The following is a 27,474-nucleotide window of genomic DNA, read 5'->3' as shown; positions in this document are numbered from 1 at the left end:
AGAGTGGTGGTGGTGTGGTAGTGGTGGTGGCGTGGTAGTGGTGGTGGCGTGGTAGACGTGGTAGTGGTGGTGGTGGCGGCGTGGTAGTGGTAGTGGTGGCCGTGGTAGTGGTGGTGGTAGTGGTGGCGTGGTAGTGGTGGTGGTGGTAGCCGTGGTGGTAGTGTGGTAGTGGTAGTGGTGGCGTGGTAGTGGTGGCGTGGTAGACGTGGTAGTGGGTGGGTGGTGGCGTGGTAGACGTGGTAGTGGTGGTGGCGGCGTGGTAGTGGTGGTGGCGTGGTAGTGGTAGTGGTAGCGTGGTGGTGGTAGCCGTGGTAGTGGTGGCGTGGTGGTGGTAGTGGTGGTAGCCGTGGTAGTGGTGGTGTGGTGGTGGTAGTGGTGGTGGTAGCCGTGGTGGTGGTGGTAGCCGTGGTAGTGGTAGGTGGTAGTGGTGGTGGGTGGTAGTCGTGGTAGTGGTGGTGGAGGTCTGAACGCGAAGCCACCGAGATAGCAGCGTGGCCACATCGCCGACTCGTTTGTGACATCCCAAGTCGCCACCGCACTCACTGGGCGGTCGGTCGGTGGTGGTTGTTGTTGGTGGTGGCCGGTGGTTGTGGCCGGTGGTGGTCACGGATTTGCGTTAGGCTCGCGTGAGGGACGGACGCACGGAGGAGCGCATCCATCAGCAGCACCACCAGCACCACCAGCACCAGCAGCACCACAACCAGCAGCACCACCAGCACCACCACCAGCACCACCAACAACAGCACCACCAGCAACAGCACCACCAGCAGCGTTGTTGACGAAGACGAGGGGACACAGCACGAGATTTGGCGATTGGGTTCGTGCTGGTGGGTTTGGCGATGGACAGCGCCCGAGGGAAGAAGAATGGAGGTCGCCTGCACACGTGCGTGGCGCTCATGATGAAGGTCTACCACGAGCTGGTCCACAACAGGCACAGGTAAGGTGGTGGTGGTGGTGTGCTGGTGGTGGTGGTGTGCTGCTGCTGGTGGTGGTGTGCTGCTGGTGGTGGTGTGCTGGTGGTGGTGGTGTACTGGTGGTGGTGGTGTACTGGTGGTGGTGTAGTGGTGGTGGGTTGCTGCTGGTGGTGGTGTGCTGCTGGTGGTGGTGTGCTGGTGGTGGTGGTGTACTGGTGGTGGTGGTGTGCTGCTGGTGGTGGTGTACTGGTGGTGGTGTACTGGTTGTGGGGTAGTGGTGGTGGTGGTGGTGTACTGGTGGTGGTGGTGTCGTGGTGGTGTGCTGGTGGTGGTGTGCTGGTGGTGTGCTGGTGGTGTGCTGGTGGTGGTGGTGTGCTGGTGGTGGTGGTGTGCTGGTGGTGTGCTGGTGGTGGTGTACTGGTGGTGGTGGTGTGCCGGTGGTGGTGGTGTGCCGGTGGTGGTGGTGTACCGGTGGTGGTGGTGTACCGGTGGTGGTGGTGGTGTATTTGTGGTGGTGGCGTGCTGGTGGTGGTGTACTGGTGGTGGTATGGTGGTGGTGTGCCGGTGGTGGTGGTGTGCTGGTGATGGTGTTACTGGTGGTGGTGGTGTACTGGTGGTGGTGGTGTGCTGGTGGTGGTGGTGTGCTGGTGGTGTATTGGTGGTGGTGGTGTGCTGGTGGTGTACTGGTGGTGGTGTACTGGTGGTGGTGGTGGTGTACTGGTGGTGGTGTACTGGTGGTGGTGGTGGTGTACTGGTGGTGGTGGTGTACTGGTGGTGGTGGTGTACTGGTGGTGGTGTACTACTGCTGGTGGTGGTGTTACTGGTGGTGGTGGTGTACTGGTGGTGGTGTACTGGTGGTGGTGTACTGGTGGTGGTGGTGGTGTACTGTTGGTGGTGGTGTACTGGTGGTGGTGTACTGCTGGTGGTGGTGTATTGGTGGTGGTGGTGTACTGGTGGTGTCCTGGTGGTGTGCTGGTGGTGGTGGTGTACTGGTGGTGGTGTATTGGTGGTGGTGTACTGGTGGTGGTGTATTGGTGGTGGTGGTGTACTGGTGGTGTACTGGTGAGGGTGGTGTGCTGGTGGTGGTGTACTGGTGGTGGTGTACTGGTGGTGGTGGTGTACTGGTGGTGGTGATGTACTGTGGTGATGTTCTGGTGGTGGTGGTGTATTGGTGGTGGTGGTGTACTGGTGGTGGTGGTGTATTGGTGGTGGTGGTGTACTGGTGGTGGTGGTGGTGTACTGGTGGTGGTGGTGGTGTACTGGTGGTGGTGTACTGGTGGTGGCGGTGGTGTGGTGGTGGTGTGCTGGTGGTGTACTGGTGGTGGTGTACTGGTGGTGGTGTACTGGTGGTGGTGTACTGGTGGTGGTGGTGTATTGTTGGTGGTGTATTGGTGTTGGTGGTGTTCCTTGTGCAGAGCTTATCCCGTGACCTGCCAACACCTAGCCTGGCACCAGCGCTGTGATGGGACCGCCGGCACTTTACGACGAACGTTGTCTTGTACTGTTATTACAAGACAAAGATCCCCCGTGTAGCCGTAACATAGTTTCGGGGCAAGTGCTCTTTCGCGAGCACCTATGATGGTCATACCTGTCAACCCATACGGTTTACCCCGTATTCTTGTCCAGGGAAATTGAGTTTTCAGGTCCATACGGCGTACAGACGTTTCAATACGGGCAAAAATAAAGTGTGTCTATTTGTTTGTGTTTCTACCCTTGTGATGGGCCTTTGTAGGATGAACGTTGAGATGTATAAGGGCACGGGGTGACCAATAAGGTGAGAGTTGGTCTGTAATAAGGTAGGGGCACTGATAATAAGGGGTTGACAGGTATGTGATGGTCTCCATGGTAGACGAGAGGGTTTGTGGCCAGAACCACGGCCTCCCGACCGCCTTTGTCTCCCCAGTGGCGATTGTTCACACACCGCACCAGGTACTCGTTTGAGGCTGAGTCGACCTATGACGACACACGGCACACACATCTGATACGCATAGACCTGTTGTGAGTGATTGTTGCACATCTAACCCTGATGGTGTTCTTGATCGCTTTAGACAGCTGGAAATCTGGCTTAAATATTGGCCCAGATTATGGTCATATATATAATAGAAAAATAATTCGTACCCTGGAAAACGAGGTCACGTGGATTGAATTAGTTTCACTCGGAGAGAGGGCACGCTCCAAGGGTACACATTGCTAACCGCTGCACATGTATTGTACACGGACCTCCCCCCCCCCCTTCCCAACATCGTCAGTGAACCGAGTAATTCTCCTGCCGTGAAGAGCTTTGCAGAAACTGAATGGACGCATGAGCGACTCTGCGAACAGCCGAATGTGTGCACCGCAGGCGAGAGTCGCTTCACTGAACCAGCGAGCGGTTGTGCGTGGCGTGGGAAACGCCGTGCGGCGGACGTTTGACCTACACCCCCAACTGTGCACGCTCGACCGATGGGAATTGGGAAGGCCGGAGGTGGTGGCTGACGGGCCTTCTTACGGCTCTCGCTACGCGGTGACCGATGGAGAGGGAGAGAGATGGGGTAGCGGGGGAGGAGGAGTTGGGGATGGCGGGGGCTGGATCGGCCACTGAACGGCACGGAGGAGAGTTGTATTTATGCGTGTTGAACTCCTTTTCGTACCGTACGCAGCAAGCCGTGCGAATCGGAGGGGCGGGGGAAGGACGATAAACGAACACGCAAAAAGCAGTTCTCAAGAAATGGACATGGTTTGGATCTTGCAGTTCGTCTGTCCTTGCATGCGAGCTAATAGTCAGGTTCTTTTTTATAATTCCGAAAATTCACAGGCACACCCGGGACTCACCTGGGGGCGATGTTTACACACCGCTGCCAGGTACTCATTGAGGCTGAGGTGACCCACGGGAGGTCCAGGACCGGTTCAGATAATCGTCACCGGTGTTGGCCGCGAAGGCGGGTTCGTAGCGCGGCGCAGCGCGCTGATCGCTGCACCACCAGGACCAAAGCGTTGCTCGTGTTGCCCGTGTTGCTCGTGTTGGCCGTGCAGGTTCATGAACCACCGACCGCCGCCGAACTGCCGCTACCAGCCCACGGAGTACGAGCACGCCGCCAACTGCGCGACCCACGCCGTGAGTAGCACACCCCCCCCACCTCCCCTCACCATCCCTCCACCTTATTCTACACCCGCCGCGGTGCAGCTGGCGAGCGTCAGAGGTCGCAAACAGGTTTTGATTCCTTACCCGTACCCGTCCCAGGCCGCACCAGGGTCGCAAATGGGTACCCGTACCCGGCCGGATACGGGTAGCCGGGTATCGGGTAGGGTACGGGTATTGGGTACTCGATTGCGACCTCTGGCGAGTGTGCAGGCGGTGCAACTGCTGCAAATGTACGGCGGCCAAATATGCACGTTGATTCTAAATGTAAATAGCGGACGAATCCCGGAGGAAAATCGACACGTCCAAGGGGAGAACATGCAGACTCCAATCTAGAGGCGTCAGGGTTGGCATCGAATCCGCGACCTTCTGTATACCAAGCGAGGTCTTTAACATCTCGCTACCGTGGTTTCAAATAAGATAAAATTATTTTTCCCACCTCGTGTCGTCATTGTCACCCCTCCCTCCCGTCCCTCTCTCTGTCCCGCCGTGGATCTCGCCGCTCAGCTGTGGATCTTGCCGAGCATCGTGGGAAGCGCCGCGCTGCACCGCCTGTCGGACGAGCGTCTGGAGCAGGTGACGGCGTGGGTGTACGGCCTGGGCCTCTGCGGCCTCTTCATCGTGTCCACCATCTACCACATCTACGCCTGGAAGGGGCGCCACTTCCAGTGAGTCGGCGCCGCCGGTGCCCTGCTGGTTCCCTGCCAGTCCATACCGGTTCCAGCCGGTCCCCGCCGGTACCCACCAGTGATACAGGATCATGCCAGGCTGCGCGGTCATCTGTCACTGTTCACGTGCGGCTTCTTGAAAGCGCCTTACGTCGCCATCTCATCATCTCGATCGTTATGGTGCCCGGCTCGAGTTGAATTTCTTTCCTCGTAAGTAATAATGACGCCGCGATCAATTTTGGCGAGATGCGACGTACTACTACACGCGATGAGTCCGCCGCCACCGCGTCACTGTATCATTCTGCGTACCGTGTATCACTCCGCTCAGCTGCGCAGCTCAAGAAAGTAGTTCGTCGTCGATTGCGTTATAACGGGGGGAGGGGGGGGTGTTGTAGCGGCGGCGCGTCATGTGGAATGTCGCGTGGCCATCGAGGCCTCGCCTCCATCCGACTCGCGCGGCTCGCTCGCCGCACACTCGACTCCGCTTCACCGCTGCGCTGTCCCCCCCCCCCCCGCCCCACCGCAGCTCAACGGAGCACTGCTTCCACATCTGTGACCGTGTCGCCATCTACCTCTTCACCGCCGCCTCCTACACGCCCTGGTGGGTGCTCTCGGTTACTCGTGGCCCCCCGCTCCCCGCGCCCGCGCCCCCTCCCCCCACCCCTCGTCCCCCCCCCTCCCGCCTCCTGTGTTGCATACTAAAACGTGTATATATATATATATATATCTTTTGTTCCACTGCCCCAATGTCTTCGCACGTCCGTGTGTGAATTGTCCACGGGAGCGGTGGCGCGGCGGTTGGCACTGCACTGTGACCCGCCCGCACTGGACATCTGCGCGAAAGAGCTTCATAGCTCATCGGATTCCCCCTGCAGTCTAAATACAGATTCTGATTCCATTCACGCTGACGGCGAACGTCGGTGACGATTGTATCCGAGCCGGTCCCCCCCACCGAGGCCTCCTCCCCTCGGTCGACTCAAGCGAGTTGCCTGGTCCGGTGTGTGAACACCTCGACTTGGGAGACAAAGGCGTCCGGGCGTGGTGCTGGCCACCCGCCCCTTTGTGTACCGTGGCGCGCCTCCAGCTAGCACGGGTGGCTGCGTACGGCGCGAAAGAAGTTTAACGTACAAAGACGAAGATTCTCCCGTATATAGCCTTCTACAGACTGTTGGGGCAAGTGCTGTTTAGCGAGTTGCGCTGATGGAGGCCGGCACAGCACACGAGCGGGGCTTGGGTGGCCAGCACCATACGAACGCGCCCCGGCCTTCAGAGGTTGCTGCTCGCTAAACGGCACTTGCCCCGACCAGTCTGTCTGGTCTTACACGGGGGGAAGGGTGGGGTAGTGGATCTTTAGCTTAGCAGCGGTGCGTGTGTTGCCACCCCTTCACGCTTGCGCTCCGTTCTCCCTCCCTCTCTCTCTGTCCGTCTCTTGCGCAGGCTCTTCCTGCGGGAGCTGGGCCCGTGGGCCTCTCACATGCGCTGGGTCGTGTGGCTCATGGCATGCTCGGGGGCACTCTTCGTCTTCATGTTCCATGGCCGGTGCGTTTACACCCCCCACCACCTCCCCTACTCCGCAGAGTGATTGGGTGTGCGGCAGCCGCCACCGCCGCTGCTGCGACCGCCTCCGCCGCCACCGCTTTGTTTCCCCGTATCGCACTCGGGCGCGACGGCTCGAGCGACGTCTCGGGGTTGTCACGTGACGTCCCGACAGCCGTGGCTTGTCGCGGAGCGCAAAAGCTCGTCTTTGGCGAGTGAAACTCTACGGCAACGCGCCGCGACCGGATGATTTTTTTTGCACGCTCGGCAGCCTCCCGTCGGGCGAGCGGCGGTTAAAAGAATGATTTCATTCGTACCGGGAATGGGGCGAAGTTCAAACACGGCACAATCGGGGTTCTGCAATACGATGGTGCGGAGATATGTGAAACTGATATCGCGAGATAATGAAGTTATCGTATCGCAACGAAGAAAAATGATTACATGGCGGTGACTCACGGGGCGCCGCAGTGGCGAGATGTTTAACGACCTCGCCTGGTAGGTCGTGGGTTTGATCCTGACGCCTGCTGCTGTATATTTGGAGTTTGCGTGTCTCTCTCTCTCTCTTGGTGGTCGCGTGGATTTTTCTCCGGGTCCTCTGGTTTTTCCTTCCATATTTAGAATCGACTTGCGTTTAGAGTGTTTGGCTGCTGCTTTAAATTGTCCACACGATGATGATAAGGCCACTTTGTTGAGCGATGATTAGCGTCCAGGTCGCTTCTGAAAAAGAAGCGAATAACTTATTGCTTGGTAAAATAAAATAGTTTAGTTTAATTTGGAAATTTGTAAAGTGATTTTTTTTTTCTTACCTTTCCTATACTTTGCACTACTATCGTGTTTTTGCATCGTTTGTTATTATGACGTTCTGACCCCTCGAGTCTAAATAAAAGATTCTGATTCTTTTCTCCGTTTGTGGCCGCATCAGTGGCTCCGGGATCCAATCCCCGAGTCGCTCTCGCGTCACGTGACCCCTCGCCTTGCGCCGCTGCGGCAACTTTGCACGACGCGTCGGGACGCCTCGCCCCCCCCCCCCCGGGCTCTGTCACCGCCGCCACGTGGACGCCCCCCCCCCCCCCCCCCCCCCACGTGGCCCACGCGGCCTGACACGTGCCCGCCCCTCTTCCTTCGTTGCAGGTATAAGCTGATCGAGCTGGTGTTCTACCTCACCATGGGCATCTCTCCGGCTCTCGCCATCGTTTCAATGGTAAGCGCACAGATCGCAAGTACGATTTGAAGGTCGTTTGTTTACGCCCGCAGCCCCGCACGTGATTAACGTGTTTATATTTTTAAAATTATTATAAGAACAAAAATCTTCAAGGCTATACGGGGAAGAAAGAAGTGGGGGCGGGGGGCGGGGGACGAGGTGGGTGGGGTTCTTTGCCTTTCTACACGGCACGTGATTAACGTGTTTACGTATTTTTAATTATTATTCTATATAATTGTTTTCCCTCTCTCCCGTGCGATGCGCCGTTCAGCCCAACAGGGAAGGCCTTTCCGAGGTGGCGATCGGCGGAGCCCTCTACATCTTCGGAGTCATCTTCTTCAAGAGCGACGGCCGCGTGCCTTTCGCTCACGCCATCTGGCACCTGTTTGTGGCCTTGGCTGCCACCATCCACTACTACGCCATCTTTCGGTACCTCTACATGCCCTTGCGGGTGTGAGGGGGAGGCGGGGGGGAGCCGCGGGAGGTGGTGGGGGTGGCAGGAGGGGGGTGACTCTTGGGGGGGTGGGCGGGGGTGGGGGCAGCGAGCCGTGGGGGGTGATTAGAACGGTTGGCTACGTACGGTGCGAACGAAGTTTCAAGGGACGTACGTACGGGGAGGAGAAGAGAGAGATATAAACAAGTTAAATACGTACACAACACTCCTCCTTCTCATGGCTGTTCCACCACTTAATTATAATTTTTTTATCCGAAAGTTTTTTTTATTTTTTTACACATCCCATGAGCCACACTGCTGGGTCCGGTGAAGGCGTAACTTTCAGAAACGTTGGTTCAACACGAGCAAAACTCTGGGCTGGATTCGACATTCACGAACTCGTCGGTGGAGTTGGCCTTGCTTGAACCGATTGCTGCTGGTGGAACAGACTGACAATCATCGCTAAACGGCCCCCCGCGTTTGATATGGGTCTTAGTTTAACGCAACACAACCTAATATTGAGACACTAACGATTGTTACGCGAGCGAGCGGGTGGACCTGCGGGTGGGCGGGCGGGCAGTTGAGTGGGTCTTCACGGTGGAATGCAGAGAGTGACATTGAAGAAGCTTTTTCTCCGCGTGGCTGCCCAACATCATTTGATCACCCACCTCCCAACCACGTATTTCCCGTCTAGAAAGAATTCCTGTAACCTTTTTCCACTGCACAACCGAGATGTTGGCATGACGAGTTAACCCTTTCCCGTTCCGACAACGATGTACGTACACGAACGATTCCATTCCGATGACGCACGTCGGAAACCGGAATAAAAACTGAAGTCTTAATACCTTTATTGGTATCGAGGCTCCCACAAGGCAATGCGGGAGGGCGTGTGGCACAGTTTGGCGCCGGCTATCGTAGAGTGGTGGCGGTCTTGTCGCGACAGTTCTCTGCGGTGAGTAACAACGTCTTCAAAAACGACGGCGCTACTGTGCCTCTCTAAATTAAATTAACGCTGAGCTCCTTGCTTATTCCGAGAATTAAGCAGGGAACGGGACACCCACCCACCCTGCAACTTGCAGACATCTCGGAACGAGAAAGGGTTAAGAAGTACTGGGTTGACTTTTGACGCGCCACCTGGCCCTGCTTGGCCCCCCTCAAACCAGCTTGTGAGGCTGGCGTGTTGCGGTTATAGATTTCTGCCGTCGACAAATATCCCCAGAGGGTGCCGTTCTGACCCGGCTCCGATGGTGGCAGTGGAAAAGCGTTGTTGCAGGTTTCTGAAACTCGGTGTACCAACGTGGCAAGGTGGTAAAATCCACCTTGGTGGGAAGGAGGCTGTTGGTGCCCTGGTGTAGCTTGATAGTTGAGTTGGTGTTCCACTTTTACCGATTCACATTTCCCCCGCCGATCGCCCAGTTGTTTGTCGGTTCATTCTGCCCGAACCGTGATTGGTGAGAACTTCCATCACCGACATGTTGCAGCGGGTGCTGCGAATTTGTTAAACGTGAGCAAACAGCCGAATGAACGCGCGTTTCCGAAACGCACTAGAAGAATATTTACGCTATCAAACGAAACCGCTGTGTGATTATTGTTCAACGGTGATCGTCACATTCCCATTTTGGGTTCAGTTGAGTATTTTTGGCTGAGCGTTTTGGCCAGGAAGCCACCGAAAGCTGTGCCGAGAAGCGCATTCCTCGTTCGCCAGCGATGGCGGGGTGCTGGCGTTCGTAGAGGGAAGACGCAACCAAAAAAATATATACCAAAACCAATGGGTGCTACGGTTAAACTGTATTATCCGGCTTAATACGTGTAAGTTAAATGTGCACAACTTAGGGTATAATTGTATTTATTGGTTATGTACGTGGAACGGATGGAAATGTGTCACAGCAGCCCTGATAGTCCGTAAAAAATCGGTACCACCTCATATCGCAGAAACTTTAGTGGCACCGATTTATTTACATCAGCTCACTCGCTTTACCTGGTTACTGGAATTGTGAAAGTGATGCCACCTCGGACGGTCCCGACAAATTCTAATATCTGGCCTGGGCTCATGGGCAGTGACTTGGAGGTGGCTTTAGAAACTTCCCAGTCGGTGGGGGGGGCGGGGTAGGGAAGGAGGGTGAGAGATTCCCAAACTGAGATTTTTTTTGTTCTTCCTAAAAATGCAATATCGATGGGCCAAAATAGGTGAAAATAAATATCAACAAAAGATGCTTATTCTTGATTTGAAGCTTCCGTGACTGCAAGTCACGTAGGTAGAAAAATAAAACATAAAATAATATATCACAATAATTTTTAATAAAAATGTTCTACCTACTTGACTTTACCGAAAGAACCACAGAGTATAAAAGCTATTTATTTTGGGATCTCACCATTGCCCTCCCCCCTCCTCTTCTGGTTCCGCCACCGCCCTGAATGTCATGTGAGGCCCTCTCGTGTCATGGCAGACAACCTGAGACGCACAGCCCCGCGGGTGTGAACCTTACAAACTTGACCAAAATCTACCGTCGTTCGGCTCAGAACCTTCCTCTCAATGCGCCTATTAAGCACATTGGGTGAGCAGTTCGGCTACGTGAATGACATTCTTTTTTACAAACAGCTGGCATTCAAGAAACAAACGAACAAAGGGCAGGAAGCGTGAGCATTGTCTCACGCCCCGATGAGCGCGCCTGCTGTTGCAAAATGGAGAAGGCCGAGTATGGTGCGAAAGAAGTTCAACATATATACATATACCCGGTGCGATGTGTAAACATCGCCACTAGGGAGACCAAGGTGGCCGGGCGTGGTGCTGGCCACCCATCCTCCTTGTTTGCCGTCCCGGAATTCATTCGTGCTCCTTGCTTAACAGCACCAACAATCTGTTCAGGCCATACGGGGGTTCTTTGTCTATAGAAGCGCCCCGGTCCTAACTTCGCCACAGAACCTTGTGGCGCCAAGCGGCACACTTGCAACAGTAAAAAAAAAAAGGCAAAGGCGCAGCCCTGCAATTTACTGGCTCACGCCACTGCTGTTGGTCGCGTCTCCACTCGATTAGTCTCTAGAGAGATTGAGCCCCTTACAGGGAGAAGCTCTTGAGACCACCTAGTTGCTTGGCATATCCTTTCACGGTGGCCAAACCTTATTGGAAGAGGGTTGGATTTTACCCACGCTTTTCCCCACCACCGCACGCACGCGACCCGCCGCTCGACTTGAACGCGGCGTACCCGCGCGTGCCGCCGCCGGGATAATGCGGCTTGGTTATATCGGACGTAAAGCCAAGACTCGTGTTAAATATTCCCATAAGTGCTTTCAGGACTCAGAGAGTATTTTTATCACAACGGGCTAAATGAGCATTAGAGAACGGAAGAAATATTATGTTGGTTGAACAGCTTGCAAAGGGACCCGAGTTGAGACCATAAATTATTTCTACAACAAGAGTGTTTGTTTTTACATCACTTTTTTACGGCTGTATTAAAACTAAACTCTTTTATTTACCAGGTAACGCCCTCTGACCTATTGGTTCTATTTCAGAGGCCACACGCGTTTGATAGCTCATCGTCGAAGCGGCTGATATCATCGTCATCATCATCATCGCCACGCGTGGGAATTTATCGCAGCGGCCGAATAATGTAGAGGCGCGTTGGTTGTAAACGGGGAGGGCAAAACTGGAGGAACCCAGAGAACAATCAACGCGACCACTTAGGGGAGAGAGAAAACGCACAACAGGCATTGCCAGGGTTCCGGGATTGAACCCAAAACCTCGTGCATACCAGGCGAGGGAGGATGGCATCTCGTAGCCACTGCGGCGCGCACTGCTGATGAGCATCGGTGTCATCAAAATCATTCTCCGATTGCCTCCTCTGATAAACAAACGCGACGGCAACATGTGTTCCGGATAGAAAGTGGCCAATTTTTATTAATCGATTCACTTTTGTTTTAAAGTTATTCAAGCACACACATTTATAGCGCTCGCTTGTTTAGAGTCATCAAAATATGTAACCGAAACAGTAAAATATATATTTTCTCGTGTGTATGCAAACCGAGGCTACCAAAAACGGTTTGTGGAAATTTGGATTTTGTACTACCCGAGCAGTGGGCGGAGCTACCAGAGAAGTGGGCGGGGTTACCCCAGCGATGGGCGGGTCCAACATAATAAAAGAGCCAATCAGATTGCTCGTTGTATGTGTGGGCGTGGCTATGTTAGAGGTGGGCGGGGGCTGATAGATGGAGGGAGGGGCTGCCAGCTCGTCATGTGTCCCCGCGGGGAAACCTCCCAAGACATTTGGTAGCCTTGACTGTTGACGTCAATTGTCAGTGCCATTCTATCCGACTCGCTACGATTGCGAGCACGAAAAACGGACGAGGAGAGACGCGTCCCGTGGTGTGCTTTTACGAACATCAGCTCGTGCACTTGGCGCTACTGTATTTCGCTCGACAGAGCAGAGGTCGCAAACGGGTTTTGATTCCTTACCCGTACCCGGCCGCACCAGGGTCGCAAATGGGTACCCGTACCCGGCCGGTACGGGTACCCGTTCCCTACCCGTGCCCGTACCCTACCCGAAATGAGTGACAAACGGTTACTCACCAGTGACTCGCGGCCTACCCGTACCCGTACCCGGCCGCACCAGGGTCGCAAACGGGTACCCGTACCCGTACCTGGCCGGGTACGGGTAGCCGGGTATTGGGTAGGGTACGGGTATCGGGTACCCGGTTGCGACCTCTGCGACAGAGTGAAGCCCTATGGATTATCGCTTCAAACACACACACACACCAGCCTCCTGAATCGGACTGCGGTTTGATGCAGTGAACTCTTTGGTTTAGACCAAAACATGCTACGGGCTATGAGATTTGTTTGCCAGGCAGTGTCGGCTCACAGATCTCAGTTGAGGGAGATGCTGCAAACTCAAACCTGGGGTTCTTTTCCAATTTTCGGCTCGCATTTGATGGTTGTAACGCTAAAGCGTTCTCAACCAAGACTGGAATAAAACCTGAGGTGGAAGTTATAGTCTTGGATTCAAGGCTGTGAGCCAATCACGGCCAAGTCGAGTGCAAGGCCTGCTCAGGGCTGGATCCTGTAGGCTGAGACCGGTGTCAAGGCCACGACCCTGAGGCCACGGTCCAATGTCCTTGAGCTGGGCCTTGAGGCCCAGGACTGGTCTCGTGGGGACTGATTCAGTGACTCGCGATGAGTGAGGTGCAGCTGGCCTGAAAGCCCTAGGGGCTGGCCACGAGGACTCAAGACTGCCTCAACCGAGAGCCGTGAGTCGCCGCTGCCTCGCGGCAAAAACGGCAACGGTGCGACTGCCAGCAGATTGCTATTCGCGCGTTTACTCGTTCGGGTCCTCCCTTTAAAACTCTCTGAAGACGGCACAACCCCCTTTTCAATTTCACCCCGCTCAATCTGAAAGTCGTCGTCCTTGTCGTCGCGTCACGCGTACGGACAGACGGGCGGACGGGCCCGCGAAAGTGGGTTGCTAGCGGCAAATCATTTCATTAATGGGGTTCGTTGTTGTGTAGATCAGGAAAGGGTGGGGGGGGGCGGCAGGTTGTGATGGCTGTGACACGTGTGCGTGGTAGATGTTGGAGGAGAGCGAGCTACCGATGCTGGCTTTTGGAGCGACGTGCCCCAAAGATTATTCTCTGTGACCTAATGGTGAGACCTGAACCTGGGTAGGTGGTCGGGTGAGGCTGTCACAATGGTCCTAAAAGGGACGCGTCAACTGTAGAACAAGCCAGAAAGATGCTTATGATCAGACTTGGAGCAGACATTTCAGTTCAGGAGTTCTGGGATCTGGCATGAGAAAGATTGAGCCTTTACATTTTAACCAATTCTGTGGTCTAACATTTTTTCTTTTGGTTGGTGTGGGTGGGGGGGGGGTCTAATGTCTTTTGGGGGGCACATTGGGCCAGCATCGATGTTCTGTAAAGCCATCGAGATCCCAAAGTAATGGGGGAAGTGGCTCGCTAATTTATTTTTATTCCGAGCCATATTGTGACGTGCGTGTGCGTGCGCGTGCGTAAAAGGGGTGGTTATGTGACATCAACGCTCTAGAAATGAGACGCTATGGTAATTTTCTGAAAAATGTGAAAATTTGAGCTAAAAGTGTAAACCTTATGATGCAAACGAGTGTTACGTTAACAGTACGATGCACTGAAAGATGTCCCGTGGTCTGGATTGCCTTGAGTGACGGCTTTCCGACTGAGGTTGGCACGTTAATGCATTAGCCGTCTCCTGGCTGTCTGCCGCACGTCTGTCTGTAACGGGGAGGCCTGCGACGGCTCTCTCGTGAAGATGATCGGATGCATGCAAGCCATATTTTAGTGCTATTAGGGGCTTGCACTTCAGAAAACGGAGACAAATTTCAACCGAAAGCCAACTTCACGCGCAAGCGCCTAATTGATGAAACTGGGTCATTGGGAAAACATTTTTAAAAGCCCTCTCTCTATCAGCGTGCTACAAAATGTCGCCTATTGTATATCGTTTTATTTTTAAGCCCACGGTGTTGTAATTATTGACGACCGTGTTGAGTTTTTGTTGTTGTATTTTGCTTTTGTGCACTGCTGCCAAATGAAGCAGTGCAGCAATCGCTAAATATAGTTTATGAAAAAAAAATTACCCAAAGGTTGTGTTTACCTAAAACTAGACGGGACAAGGACAACAAAAACATCCAGCGCGCCACTAACGTTTCCGCCCTTGCCAGGCCAAGGCGATGACGTCGTTATTTGTGACGTCATCACCCACGCGTGACGTCATCTCGCTGTGAAGCCTTGTGACGAGGTGGTGGGGAGCAGTGCCGGATTATCCCGGTAGCACAAGTAGCTGCATATGCAGCTACAGGCGCCCCGCACTTTCAAGGGCCACGCACTTTCAAGGGGCCCGCGCTAAATGCTTTCAAGCTTTCAATTCCGGTTCAGTGATTCTGCACTTGCTCTATTACTATAGTACTATACCGCCTTCAACTTTAATGAACGACTTGGGTGTTTAAGGTTAGCGATGTGTCGTATTACCTGGCTGTATAGCAAATGAAAAAATTACAATTACTTTACTATGCAAGTAAAAAATGTGTGTTTTTTAAAATATTTTTAATTGTTTTATTTAGCGCCCCTTTATAACAACATATGTTACAGGCCCCGCACTAGCTTCATCCGGCACTGGTGGGGAGGGGAGCTTCATGTTGGAATCCATTCCGGGACCATCGATGACCGTGCGTGCCCGTGCCTTTCTCGTCCCCAAATCTCAAAGTTTTGGTCATACTCGTCGAATTCGACCTCGGCACGTGTCGGCGAAAGCGAGGCGGTTCGCTAAATGTATCGTGGCACGACCCCAAGTGTTCTCTTTCTACTCGGAATCGTCATCCGTGCGCGTGTTGTACACGAGGTGCCGTCTACTCTTCGAAGGAGAAAAAAATCCCTTCTTCCCCACTTGCACACACTTTGTGTGCGCGCGCACACAGCGGTTGGGAACCGCTGTTGGGCTTAACGTTTGCCGGGCACCGCGTGTACAAGTTGATGATAAGCTTTTCCCAATCATCTTCATTAATCCACTGTTGTGGCTTGCGTTGGCTGTTAATTTGTTTTGTTGTTTGGTGTATAATCGCTGCGCGTAGCGTGGGACTGCGTGTTGGTATCGCAGCGACAGCTGTACAGGGTGGTCGTTTGCCCATGGCTGAGAGAATAGTGGGCAAACTGACGACGAAAGACCTTTACGAGGGCACCATTGTTGATTTTTTTTTTTTACTGCAGATTAACTGACAATGTCGTCAAGTTGTGAATTGTATCCAACTTGAAATGATGCACTTTTGCTTGTACAGTACCTATAAGTAATTGTTTTTCTGTCTCTGAAATTTTTTCTTTTTATTCTTCGGCACGCCCGTCTGTGCGAACGGAAATCGGCAGCGTTCGTTAAAACAGCACTCGTCGGTGAATTTGTGGCAACACCGAACTGCTGCTGCTTTGTTGTGAATGTGGTTCGCGTCGGGAGCTTCGGAGGATCTCGGCCTTAGCCGCCGCGATTTCACATTTTACTCTCGGGGTGCCGTTCAGTTCAAGCTTCAAAACGCCCCATCGTGTGCCGTTGAGATTCTGGCCACGCTTTTGCTTTCAACAAAATTAATAAATAAGCTGGACATAACGCCTCCTTCCCATGTTTGTCTCTCTCGTCGTTTAAAGTTATGTGTTTTTTTGTTACACATGCCATCGGCCCCCACGGCCTTCTGGGAGTGCATCTTCCTAGCAGGATTATTTTAATGCAAGCAAAGTGTGAACCGGCATTTGGCATTGTGTCTCATCAGCAGTGTCAGCCCTTGCTTTATCCAATGCTGGTGAACTGCCCGATGTTTAAAGGAAAGGGCCCTTTCAGGTAGAATTGGGTCCCGAGTTCCGACGCAGAACCATACTCCTATAATAATCGTAAATTACACAATGATTGAGCGTCATGGCGAAAAACACACGAGTCTTCTAACAATGTACGATGGGTATATGACACGGTAAAGTATTGTGTTTAATTATTGAGAGTGTAATATTTGATAAGATGCACTGCTCAGCTTGAGACAAAACCCAGTGTCTTTTTAGGCTAATGGCCAACAACCATCCCCTCCCATCACAATAATTACACCTCCCATTGTGAACCAACCAACATGTCGTTGTGTGGCGGTATTTCATGAAATGTTTTTATTGTTAACTGTGGCACTTGAATGCAGTTTGTGTTCAGAATGCAATGCGATTCATTGTCGCGATGGGGACAAGGTAGGTGGTCTCCATGCTGTGTACATTGTGTTTCCGCTGGAGTTTTTGTGCATTTATAATTTTTATTAATAAAGGTGGGGAGTGTACTTGTGTGGAGCAAAAGAGGTCTTCTGGCGGCGTTGAAAATGTACAAATGTTTTTTTTAACAAAAACGACATTGGCTTGAAACATAGCACTGTTGTGAAAATCAAGCGATACACATTTTTACATTGTGTGAAGAGAAATTAACGTAGGATCTCCGAATGTACAATCGATGGTCACGTTCACGATACGTGGATCGAACCACGCGTGTAAAGAGTTTGTTCTCGTCGACTGATATGTCGATACTGAACTGAGGATTATAGATGTTGTCACACCACGAATGTAAAAAAAAATAGATGTAAAAAAATATGTTTTAATCGTGACGCCCGCATCTCTCCGCGTTTCATCGCGTGGTCGAGAAGGTCAACGGCTACATCGTCGGAATGTGTTCAAGATTTTGGGAATAATCCCAAAAAGTTCCAATTATCGGGGCTAGATATGGAATTTTGGACTATCTGTAAAAATAAAACATCGTCACGGATTACGAAAAAAAACACAACGCCACACGAAGTGACTACATACCCATAGTGTCACAGGAAATGGTGTCACATGTCGCAGGAAGCGGTATGACATCACTTCGGCTCTTTTCTCACCGCAAGTGGCGGTTACGCAACATGAGAATACGTTTGCTTTTGAAACTCATCTCTCTACGACATCCGTACGTTTCGGAGCGAACGATGAACCTCTTGACATCCGTCCGATTGGCACTTAACTGCAGGAGGGTGGTGCGCACTGTCGCAAACGGGCGGGTTCCCTTTATCTGGGGGAGGCCCAGTGGGGTGATTGTTGTGGGGGTTGCCGTTAGCTCGGTTTCCGCTTTCAATCGCGCCCCCTAAGCTTTGGCGGTGGTCACGGCGTCGAGCGTGCGGCGTGGTGGACGTCCGACGCCGATGCCGCCACCGTCTCGTAGCCGAGTTTCCGCAAGTCCTTGGTGACGATGTTGAAGACGACGTGAATGTATCCCTGCGAGCGCACGCGCGTCACTGCCACGTGATGTGCACGGGCGCGCGGACCAGACGGGGAAGGAGAGAGAACGTGAAACGACTGCGGTTAAGGATCCGCCCAAATATTTTGCATTCGAAATAAAGCAAATGTTAACTACGAAGGTAAGTACAATAAAGTGTTTTATGCACGGCCCTTTTGTCCATCCACCACTGGATGACGGGCTTCTCGTGTCATGCGAGTTGTGGGGATTACCTGACCATACTTCACCACGCTCGTCAGTGCAGGCTGGGGGCATTGATGCTGGATCATAATACAGTGCAACAATGGATTTTGTTCCACTACCCAAGGGTTTCCAAAAACTCCAGTCCTTGCGACCCCCACCATGCTCTGTTCTTAAGCATTCGCCAAGTTACTCCCCATTCTAATCAACTCGTTCCACGCTGCACGCGCCTGATGATTGTTAAATACGACCCACGTGATGCACAAAGCTATTATGGCTGTCTGGGCCACACGGAACATGTGTTCCCCCACACAGTCTGATATCTCAAGCTTCAATTCAGGGGCGCCGCGTTGGCGAGATGTTATCTCCCTCGCCTAGTTTACAGGAGGTCGTGGGTTCGATCCCGACCCTGACGCCTGCTGTATATTTGGAGTTTGCGTGTCTCTCTCCCCGTGGTCACGTGGATTTTTCTCCGGGTCCTCCGTTTTTTCCCCACCACATTTAGAACCGTGCGTTTAGAGTATTTGGCTGCTTATACATTTCAATGTGATAAGCCACTTTGTTGAGCTACGATTTGTGGGCAGATCGCTTCTGAAAAACAGAGCGATATAGCTTGGTGGGCCTTACCTGTTTTCAGTTTTTGTTTGCAAAACAGGGTAAATCCGCTCAACATTATTCCGAGGACAGATGTACACGGTATTCAGATTCAAGGAGAAGATGGCTTAAAGACGTCCTTGGTAGCTCACCTTCCCTGCCCTCTCCTCGAGCCACCACCTTGGGGTCCGTGTATTCTGGTCGCCTGCCTCGCAGCCAGCTGGAGTACAACAAACCACAAGCACCCGCGCACATAAACGGCCCGCTAATCCAAACCCTAACACATAATTTACGTGCTCTGAAGAAGGGGCATTGCTCGAGACGTCACCGATTGTCATTCCCCCGCACCTCCCGATTAGTACGGCTATGTACGGGGCGAAACAAGCTCAACATACATACATTGACGAATGTGAGTGTTTTTGTTGTTAATTGTGCTTGTGTGCACCGCTGCCAACATCACCAACAGCAGCATCATCACCAGATAATTTGGAATACTTTTACACTGGCTCTACAAAATTGTACCTCATAAACTGCTGGAGTCTTGAGCTTGACTCGGGAACAAACATTGGGATAGTTATTTCGTGCCTGAAAAAAAAACACACAAAGGAGATTTTTTTAAAGCAACTTGGTCATCCGTCGGTGAAGTCGAACGTGAATTAAACGAGCAGGAATTGCTACCACCCGAGGTGGCAAAGCTTTTGTGGAAGCAATTTCTTAACACGGTCGTTAGGAGTGAATCAAAGTGCAATAACTTTTCAAATTGTGAGCACATCCATACGTCATCTCGGACCTGGACTTCGAGACGGTGAGGCCCCGTTGAGCCAAGCAGCAGTTACGGGACACTGCAGGGTGGGAAGCTTATTGTTATAGATAATATTTATATATCTATAATTTTACGTATCCAAGTTTTGCCAAGTGATGATTTATTTATTTGCCAGGTAAAGCCCACTGAGCTGTTAGCTGTTTTTCAGAGGCAACCTCACCACGCATGATATCGAGCAGCTGAGGAGGTTTCGATGAGCGGGGCAGGTTACGACATGGCCAATGGAGTGACACCCACTGGTTACTAAAGAGATGACCAAAATCCACGCGGTGATGATGGTGATGATGATAATATAAGAGCAGATCGGGGGAGGACCGGTGTCGACTTTTCAAAAGCTACGAAATCTTAACAGAAGCGATGGTGGTGCAATGGCATCAACGTCATTGGGTAAGCAAAATGTGGATGTAGAGACATAACGTGGTACGAAAGCATTAGTGGATTTAATAACTGGGCAGCCGCGGAGGTTGCGGTGAGTGGGGGCGAGCAGACATGCGATGCAAGTAGCGGCGGCTTCCCCCTCACCGTCCCGGCGCGATGGGCAGGTGCACGGCTCCGTACCCACGCACCACATCGTTGCCGAACACGTCGGGCCCGTAGACGCTCAGCACCAACTGCGGCCCTGGTGCGGTGGGGCACGGCACAGCAACGGTGTCGAGAACAGGAGGCGTGAGGTGGGCGGGACGCCATGGCGACGGCGACAATAACAAATGCCGCCACTTGCCATTAAGTGGCGGTGAGGCCACCTCGGCGTTCGTGCCAGGCCAGGTGCACTCCCGAAGGCCACGTGAATTGTCGAAAGCTCGCTGCTGGCAGGTCACGGGACAGACCCAGACGCCGCTCCATTGCATTCACAGATGCGCGTGTTCTCTCTGGCCTTGCCACAACGTTACAATGTTCTATCCCGAGTATCGATGTCAAATTAGTTGCTCTACATCAACATCAGCCATACGAAAAAGAAGAAGAATCCCAAGTACATTGAAATTGTTGGGCAGGACACGTCAATCTGAGGTCAACACTAACGCGAGTTGGGAGTGGCGGCCGAAGGAGGCAACGTGGCCGAGAGGACCTTGCGTCGCGACCACGAAGAGCGAGCAATAAAATCGAACTTGTGTGCAGGCGTTGGATGGCAGTGCTCCATCACAGTCCTGTGAGAGAGACGGTGATGATTTGTGAAGACACGATATTGATCAGGATTGATGATGATCCCGCACCTCCGATTAGCACAGTTGGCTACGTACGGTGCGAAAGAAGTTCAACATGTGTAGTGGCATAGCGCTGGCTGCTGGCAGAAAAGGGGATCTGCGGCGTGTGGCAGGATATACACGAGAGGGAGATCTAGGGGAAAGGTCACGGAAGGGGTCCACCAGGAACCCGCTAGTAGGTTCCAGAAAGGGGGCGTGGCCGGGGCGGAGCGAGGCCACGCTGGCAGTATAAGAGGGGCCCCTGTGGGGGACCTCGGGGCTGGTGAAGTCCATCGTCGCCATTCTTCTCGTCGTCGTCTCTACCATCTCGGGGCGCCGCTAGTCAGGCAGCCTACCAACTGTCCTGGCTGAGTAGCGTCGCCGATAATAGACGGACTAAATATAAAGAGTGTTAATCCCGATGGTGCTCGTTAATAAAGAAGTGCCTCCAAGTCTTATCGTCTCCGAGTTAGTCACTACACATGTATACGTATATCATGAAAGAAAGAAAATTGTGTTTGGAACTCTCGCAGCCGGCAGTGTGCCACACTGTTAGAGAATGACCCTGGAAGTTGACGTCACAGAGCCACTTTTGACGTCACTTCAGTCGGTTTTTTTATATCTTTATCCCCACTAAAGGCCTGCAAAGTGTTCCTCACATGTAAAGTAAAAAACAACCTCAGAGTTGTAATAGGCCGACTTAAATCACAAACCAAAATTTCAATGATGGTATATATTCAGTTGAGAACCTGGTTTATATACGAGTGGTTTCCCAGATAAGAAGCTGTATGGGGGTCGATTTAACCCACCATTATGATTATTACCATCAAGTATTTGGACTCAGTAAAATGAATAGCACTTTGTAGGTATATTAAACATTATACAGGTAGGAACAACAGTTCCACACTGCCCACCAGGGTTTATTTGTCTGTCGTGCATAGCCCCTCCCAAACATGTACGCTCCCGGATTGGTTGAAGTGCGTCACGTGACCGCGAGCTTTCTGTCGTGCACGAATGCGCTGTCCAACCAAGTTCCTACCTGCCCACTTGGAAGGAACGTGTTTTCCACAGTTCAGATTGCCAATTGAGATGACCACCGCAATACCTTGCTGCTGATCTCGTCAGGAAACATAAACCATCACACGAACTCCGGTCATCCTCGCAGTGGCTTTTGGCTAGCCATAGAACAAAGACGGTCACCGCATTGCACGCTTTCGGATGCACTTCTGCGGCCGTCTGGAATGCTCTTCCGATATTAGGGCGCCAATGGAGCTATGTACTTTTAAATCTAGACTGAAAACTAATTTCTTTAAAACTGCTTTTTGTGGTTCGTTGTCTTCCCCTCCCCCCCCCGTGCACCTCCTATTAGCAACAGTTGGCTACGTACGGTGCGAAAGAAGTTCAACGTACATACGGTACACCCAATGGGTCAAATCTGCACCGCTCGGGGATGTGTTAGGCACTTGGGGTTTGCTCACAGCCGAAGGGGTTGGTGCTCTTGAAGGTGATGTCCAGGGGGAAGTTCCACACGAAGGTTTGGCGTCTGTCCATACTCTTGGACGTGATCTGTGAGATGCCTTCCTCAAGGCCCTATGGGAGCGGTAACGCGCGTGGTTACGTACACGTCGTCGGTTAACAACAGCGATGACAACCCCAGTGAGACCGGACATGGGGATCGTCAAGGTTATTAGTGTGTTATCCTTCACCCCTCCCCCCCCCGCAGCTCCGATTAGCACGGTTGGCTACGCACGGTGCGAAAGAAGTTCAACATACTTAGGTAACAAAAGCGACAAACTGGTCTATGACGGTGTCTCAAGACGAAAGGGCGACAGACCAGTCGGATGAGATCTCGACACGTAATAGACTAACGCACTGGTCTCCGATAGGCTGTCTTGACAACTGCATGACAGACCAGTCTGATGGGGGTCTCCAGACAATGGACCGAGAGACTGGTCTCTAAATGTGTCTACACCAGGGGTCGGCAACCAAAATAACAAGAAGAGCCATTTCTTTCCAATTCGGTACAAAATTCATTATTTCAAGAGCCGCAATGCATCTGAGTTCATACGTACATATCGTCAAGAAGCAGCCCGTAAAGAGCCGCATGCGGCTCCGGAGCCGTAGGTTGCCGACCCCTGGTCTAAACAAAATAGGCCTGAGACAGGTCTATGATGGGGGGTCTCAAGACAGTAATATTCGACAGACTGAGCTTCTGGTGGAATACTTGTACATTGGGCATAGTAGATAGATGACGACTTTTGACCTTCTGTGTCGTTTGCCTACAGACATCTAGGTACAGTATAAACGAGCACACCAAACCAGCCAATGCAAAACATGTAAACAAAATCAGCACATGCATATGAATACACAAATTCAATTTTAAACTTATTGCGTCACTGGATTTTTAAAAATGTTTAGCTCACAGAGTCTTGCATGGCGAATTCTGCTGTGAATGTGAAAGTACTCTGTTTTTTTCGGTAAAGTGACGTAGGTAAAAAATCTAATAAAATAAATGAAAACTAAATTAAATCACGACGTTTTGGGCGTAACACAAGCGTCCTTCTTCAGGTGGGGACAACGTAGCGAAAGCACAAACCGATCTTAATATATATAATTCCTCGTCACAGCCATCTCTTAGACACACTTAAGCGGTTGTGCTTTCGCTACGTTGTCCCCACCTGAAGAAGGACGCTTGTGTTGCGCCCGAAACGTGATTTAATTTAGTTTTCATTTATTTGATTAGATTTTTTACCTACGTGACTTTACCGAAAAAACCAAAGAGTATGAATCCTTGCAGTCACAAGCTTCAAATCTAGAATCTGAAAGTACTCACAGCGGTCGGTGCCCAGTCGTGGCCGTACACAAAGCAGTACTTGCAGTAGAGGTCGTCGAACTCTGGGAACTTAACCAACAAACGAGAATACAATTACAGCAAGACAAATACTCCATGCGGTATTAATTTTGGGTTATATCGCCACGTGGTAGTTTTATGGCAAAAGTTATTGTCGTTAACCCTCAACAACCCGACAAGATCGTCACGTTAACAAAGATATGATTTATACCGTGCCAATGTTATTTATCAATAAAGCTCACCGACGATTCATTGAGTGGGTGGGTGGTGAGTGGGTGGGTGTGTGTGCGGACGAGTGACTGTGTGTGTGGGTGAGTGACTGTGTGTGGGTGAGTGACTGTGTGTGGGTGAGTGACTGGGTGGGCGAGCCGGTGAGTGGGTGGGTGGTGAGTGGGTAGGTGTGTGGATGAGTGACTGAGTGTGTGGGTGAGTGAGTGTGTGGGTGAGTGACTGTGAGTGTGTGGGTGAGTGAGTGTGTGGGTGAGTGACTGGGTGGGTGAGCCGGTGAGTGGGTGGGTGTGTGGATGAGTGACTGTGAGTGTGTGGATAAGTGACTGAGTGTGTGGGTGAGTTACTTTGGGTGACTGTGAGTGTGTGGGTGAGTGACTGGGTGGGTGAGCCCGGTGAGTGGGTGGGTGGTGAGTGTGTGGGTGAGTGACTGAGTGTGTGGATGAGTGACTGTGTGGGTGAGTGACTGGGTGGGTGAGCCGGTGAGTGGGTGGTGAGTGTGTGGGTGAGTGACTGAGTGTGTGGGTGAGTGACTGTGAGTGTGGGTGACTGAGGGGAGTGGTGGTGTAGCGGTTAGCACGCTTCGTTTCGAACCTGGCGACCCGGTTTCGATTCCCGCTCACGGCCACCACCAGTGACGATTACCTAAACCGGTCCTGGGCCTCCCCGAGGTCGACTCAGCCTCAAATGAGTACCTGGTGCGATGTGTAGTAAACATCGCCACTGGGGAGACAAAGGCGGCCGGGCGTGGTGTTGGCCACCCACCCCCTCGTGTGCCGAGCCGACCTTCATAGGTGCTCGCTAACGGCACTTGCCCCAACAGTCTGCTGAGGCTATACGGAAGATCTTTGTCTTTGAGTGAATGAGTGGGTGGGTGAGTGACTGGGTGGGTGAGTGACTGAGTGGGTGAGTGACTGGGTGGGTGAGTGACTGGGTGGGTGAGTGACTGAGTGACTGGGTGGGTGAGTGACTGGGTGGGTGAGTGACTGAGTGGGTGAGTGACTGGGTGGGTGAGTGACTGGGTGGGTGAGTGACTGAGTGGGTGAGTGACTGAGTGGGTGAGTGACTGGGTGGGTGAGTGACTGGGTGGGTGAGTGACTGGGTGGGTGAGTGACTGGGTGGGTGAGTGACTGGGTGGGTGACTCTGTGATGTGGGTGAGTGGGTGAGCGGGTGGGCTTTGTTTTGAGCTGTGGTTGAACACAGCAATGGGGGGGTGTGTGTGCGTGCGTGCTCGCGTGTCTGCATTGCAAGAGGAGACATCGCCTCACCTCGCCGCCTTCTATCTGCCCGCTCGCCATCACGAGAAACACAGACGGGTTGGACGCCATCGTTGTTACTCGCCTCGTTACCCCTGGAGACGGATGACGTCACCGCGCCGTGATGACGTCACCACGTAGGCCTGGCAAGCTCGGTTGCGTGAGGTCTTGGCGGCGTAATGACGTCACCACGTATGGAGACGGAGGACGTCACCGCGCCGTGATGACGTCATCATGTAGGCCTGGCAAACCCGGTTGCGCGAGGTCTTGGCGGCGTAATGACGTCACCACGTATGGAGACGGAGGACGTCACCGCGCCGTAATGACGTCACCACGTAGGCCTGGCAAACCCGGTTGCGCGAGGTCTTGGCGACGTAATGACGTCACCACGTAGGCGTCAAGTTTGGTGTCTCAGGTCTCGACGGCGTAATGACGTCACCAGGAAGGCCCGTCCACTCAGTGCGTTCCGTCTTGACGACGTAATGACGTCACCACGTAGTCCTAAACAAATCAGTGTCGACTGATCGTGACGTAATGACGTTTCTACGGCGGAACATTGGTGACGTCATAACGTCATATTTCGATTTAAAGCTTTCGTGACTGCAGGGATTCATCTTCTTGGTTCTTTCGGTAAAGTCACGTAGAAGGGAAATAATAAAATAATAAAAATACAACTATTTATTTTATTGTGGTTTATTTTGGTTCTTTCGGTAAAGTCACGTAGAAGGAAAATAATAAAAAATAAAAATCAAACATGATAAAATACAAATCTCATGACGTCATTACGTCATATTGGTGACGTCACTACGTCATATTGCTGCCGACATTACGTCATATTGGCGACGTCATTATATAGCCGTGTTGTGTACGGATTCCACGTGGGTGACTGAGGGTGATGTCACCGCGCCGCGGCGTAATGACGTCATTACGCAGCTGCGTAATGACGTCATTACGCAGTCCCGAGAGCTGATCTGCATAAGTCACCCGCGGCAAATGCTTTGCGTGGTGACGTCAGACGTACTCATCACTGACGTCACCCAGCGTGATGGGTAATTAAACGTGCTGACGTCACGCAGGGAAGGAAAGTTGTATTTATTTAAAGAGCGGTATCGACCACTAAAAATAAAATCGATTCCGATTCCTCTCGTTATCTGCCCATTTAAGAGTATAAACATGCAAACTGTTTGCGCTGTCTGCTTATTTCCTCGCACTACTCCACTCTGGAATTCCCCTAAAAAGGGCCGTCCATAAATGACGTCACGCAATTTTGGACGATTTTTGACCCCCACCCCCCATCGTCACACGACGTCACAAAAGGTAAAATATGACGTCACAAAAGGTAAAATATCACGTCACAAAGCTCTGCCCCCCCCCCCAAAAAAAATAAACATGCTTCAAATCGCTTTAAACTATTGTCATTGTAGTGCGTATTTAATGCGGCGCTGCACTCTGATGTTGTAGGAGAAAACATTTATTAAAAAGTCTATTAATTAAGTAGAACGTGTTGTCTATATTTATTTAAGGTTGCGCATTTTGATGTGACGTCACATTTCTCAACCCACCCCCCCCTCGTCACACATCGTCACAAATGTCTGACCCCCCCCTCCCCTAGGTGCGTGACGTCATTTAGGACGGCCCCTAAACGAAAACTAAACAATATTTTTTTTTTACCAAATAAGGCTCGCTGAGCGATGTCGTTATTTTTTCAACCAAGCACCATTTGAGCATCCAAATAACTTTTAAAACTCGTAATTTTGTTGATTATAAATGTTGGAGGGAAAACCCGGAGGACCCGGAGAAAAATCCACGTGACCACGTGGAGAGAGAGACACGCAAACTCCAAATATACAGCAGCAGCAGTCGTCAGGGTCGGGATCGAACCCACGACCTCCTGTAGACCAGGCGAGGTAGTTAACATCTCCTAGCCACCGTGATGATGATGAGAGAGAGAGAGACGCAGACTCCAAATATACAGCAGCAGGCGTCAGGGTCGGGATCGAACCTACGACCTCCTGTATACCAGGCGAGGTAGTTAACATCTCCTAGCCACCGTGATGATGAGAGAGAGAGACACGCAAACTCCAAATATACAGCAGCAGGCGTCAGGGTCGGGATCGAACCCACGACCTCCTGTATACCAGGCGAGGTAGTTAACATCTCCTAGCCACCGTGATGATGAGAGAGAGAGACACGCAAACTCCAAATATACAGCAGCAGGCGTCAGGGTCAGGATCTAACCCACGACCTCCTGTATACCTGGCGAGGTAGTTAACATCTCCAAGCCACCGTGATGATGATGACAGAGAGACACGCAAACTTCAAATATACAGCAATAGCAGGCGTCAGGGTCGGGATCTAACCCACGACCTCCTGTATACCTGGCGAGGTAGTTAACATCTCCTAGCCACCGTGATGATGATGACAGAGAGACACGCAAACTTCAAATATACAGCAATAGCAGGCGTCAGGGTCGGGATCTAACCCACGAGCTCCTGTATACCTGGCGAGGTAGTTAACATCTCCTAGCCACCGTGATGATGATGACAGAGAGACACGCAAACTGTAAATATACAGCAATAGCAGGCGTCAGGGTCGGGATCTAACCCACGACCTCCTGTATACCTGGCGAGGTAGTTAACATCTCCAAGCCACCGTGATGATGATGACAGAGAGACACGCAAACTCCAAATATACAGCAGG

The 27,474-nt window shown here is 51.9% G+C and overlaps 2 protein-coding genes across 4 annotated transcripts in view; one reads left to right on the top strand and one right to left on the bottom strand.

The window, feature by feature from the left end:
* The window catches only part of LOC133346479 (monocyte to macrophage differentiation factor-like), a 37,298-nt gene extending 21,307 nt beyond the window's left edge, over positions 1-15,991 (top strand). For 2 of the 3 annotated variants that reach the window (XM_061558109.1, XM_061558102.1), the window contains exons 2-8: positions 621-937; positions 3,927-4,008; positions 4,540-4,700; positions 5,227-5,301; positions 6,138-6,239; positions 7,368-7,437; positions 7,709-15,991. In XM_061558109.1, the coding sequence (XP_061414093.1) occupies positions 840-937; positions 3,927-4,008; positions 4,540-4,700; positions 5,227-5,301; positions 6,138-6,239; positions 7,368-7,437; positions 7,709-7,894 (774 nt within the window). In that variant the 5' untranslated portion in view covers positions 621-839 and the 3' untranslated portion in view covers positions 7,895-15,991. Of the gene's footprint in view, positions 1-6; positions 938-3,926; positions 4,009-4,539; positions 4,701-5,226; positions 5,302-6,137; positions 6,240-7,367; positions 7,438-7,708 lie in introns of those variants that run through there. The other variant, XM_061558093.1, reaches the window with a different exon arrangement.
* Positions 15,992-16,717: 726 nt separating this feature from the next.
* On the bottom strand, positions 16,718-24,892 carry B9D1 (B9 domain containing 1). The gene is made up of 7 exons (XM_061558232.1): positions 24,787-24,892; positions 23,272-23,340; positions 21,917-22,028; positions 19,780-19,876; positions 18,957-19,019; positions 18,587-18,654; positions 16,718-17,658 (listed from the first exon to the last, which is right to left on the bottom strand). Exons 1-7 carry the CDS (start codon positions 24,844-24,846, stop codon positions 17,525-17,527), a joined length of 603 nt encoding a protein of 200 aa, XP_061414216.1. The 5' UTR covers positions 24,847-24,892; the 3' UTR covers positions 16,718-17,524.
* Between the last annotated feature and the right edge of the window lie 2,582 nt (positions 24,893-27,474).

Source organism: Lethenteron reissneri, chromosome 3 (genome assembly GCF_015708825.2).
Source record: "Lethenteron reissneri isolate LAM-NWPU_2019-01 chromosome 3, ASM1570882v1, whole genome shotgun sequence".
Taxonomy (NCBI): domain Eukaryota; kingdom Metazoa; phylum Chordata; class Hyperoartia; order Petromyzontiformes; family Petromyzontidae; genus Lethenteron; species Lethenteron reissneri.
The sequence above is the reverse complement of the archived record's forward strand: the minus strand, read 5'-3'. Positions and strand labels throughout refer to the sequence as shown.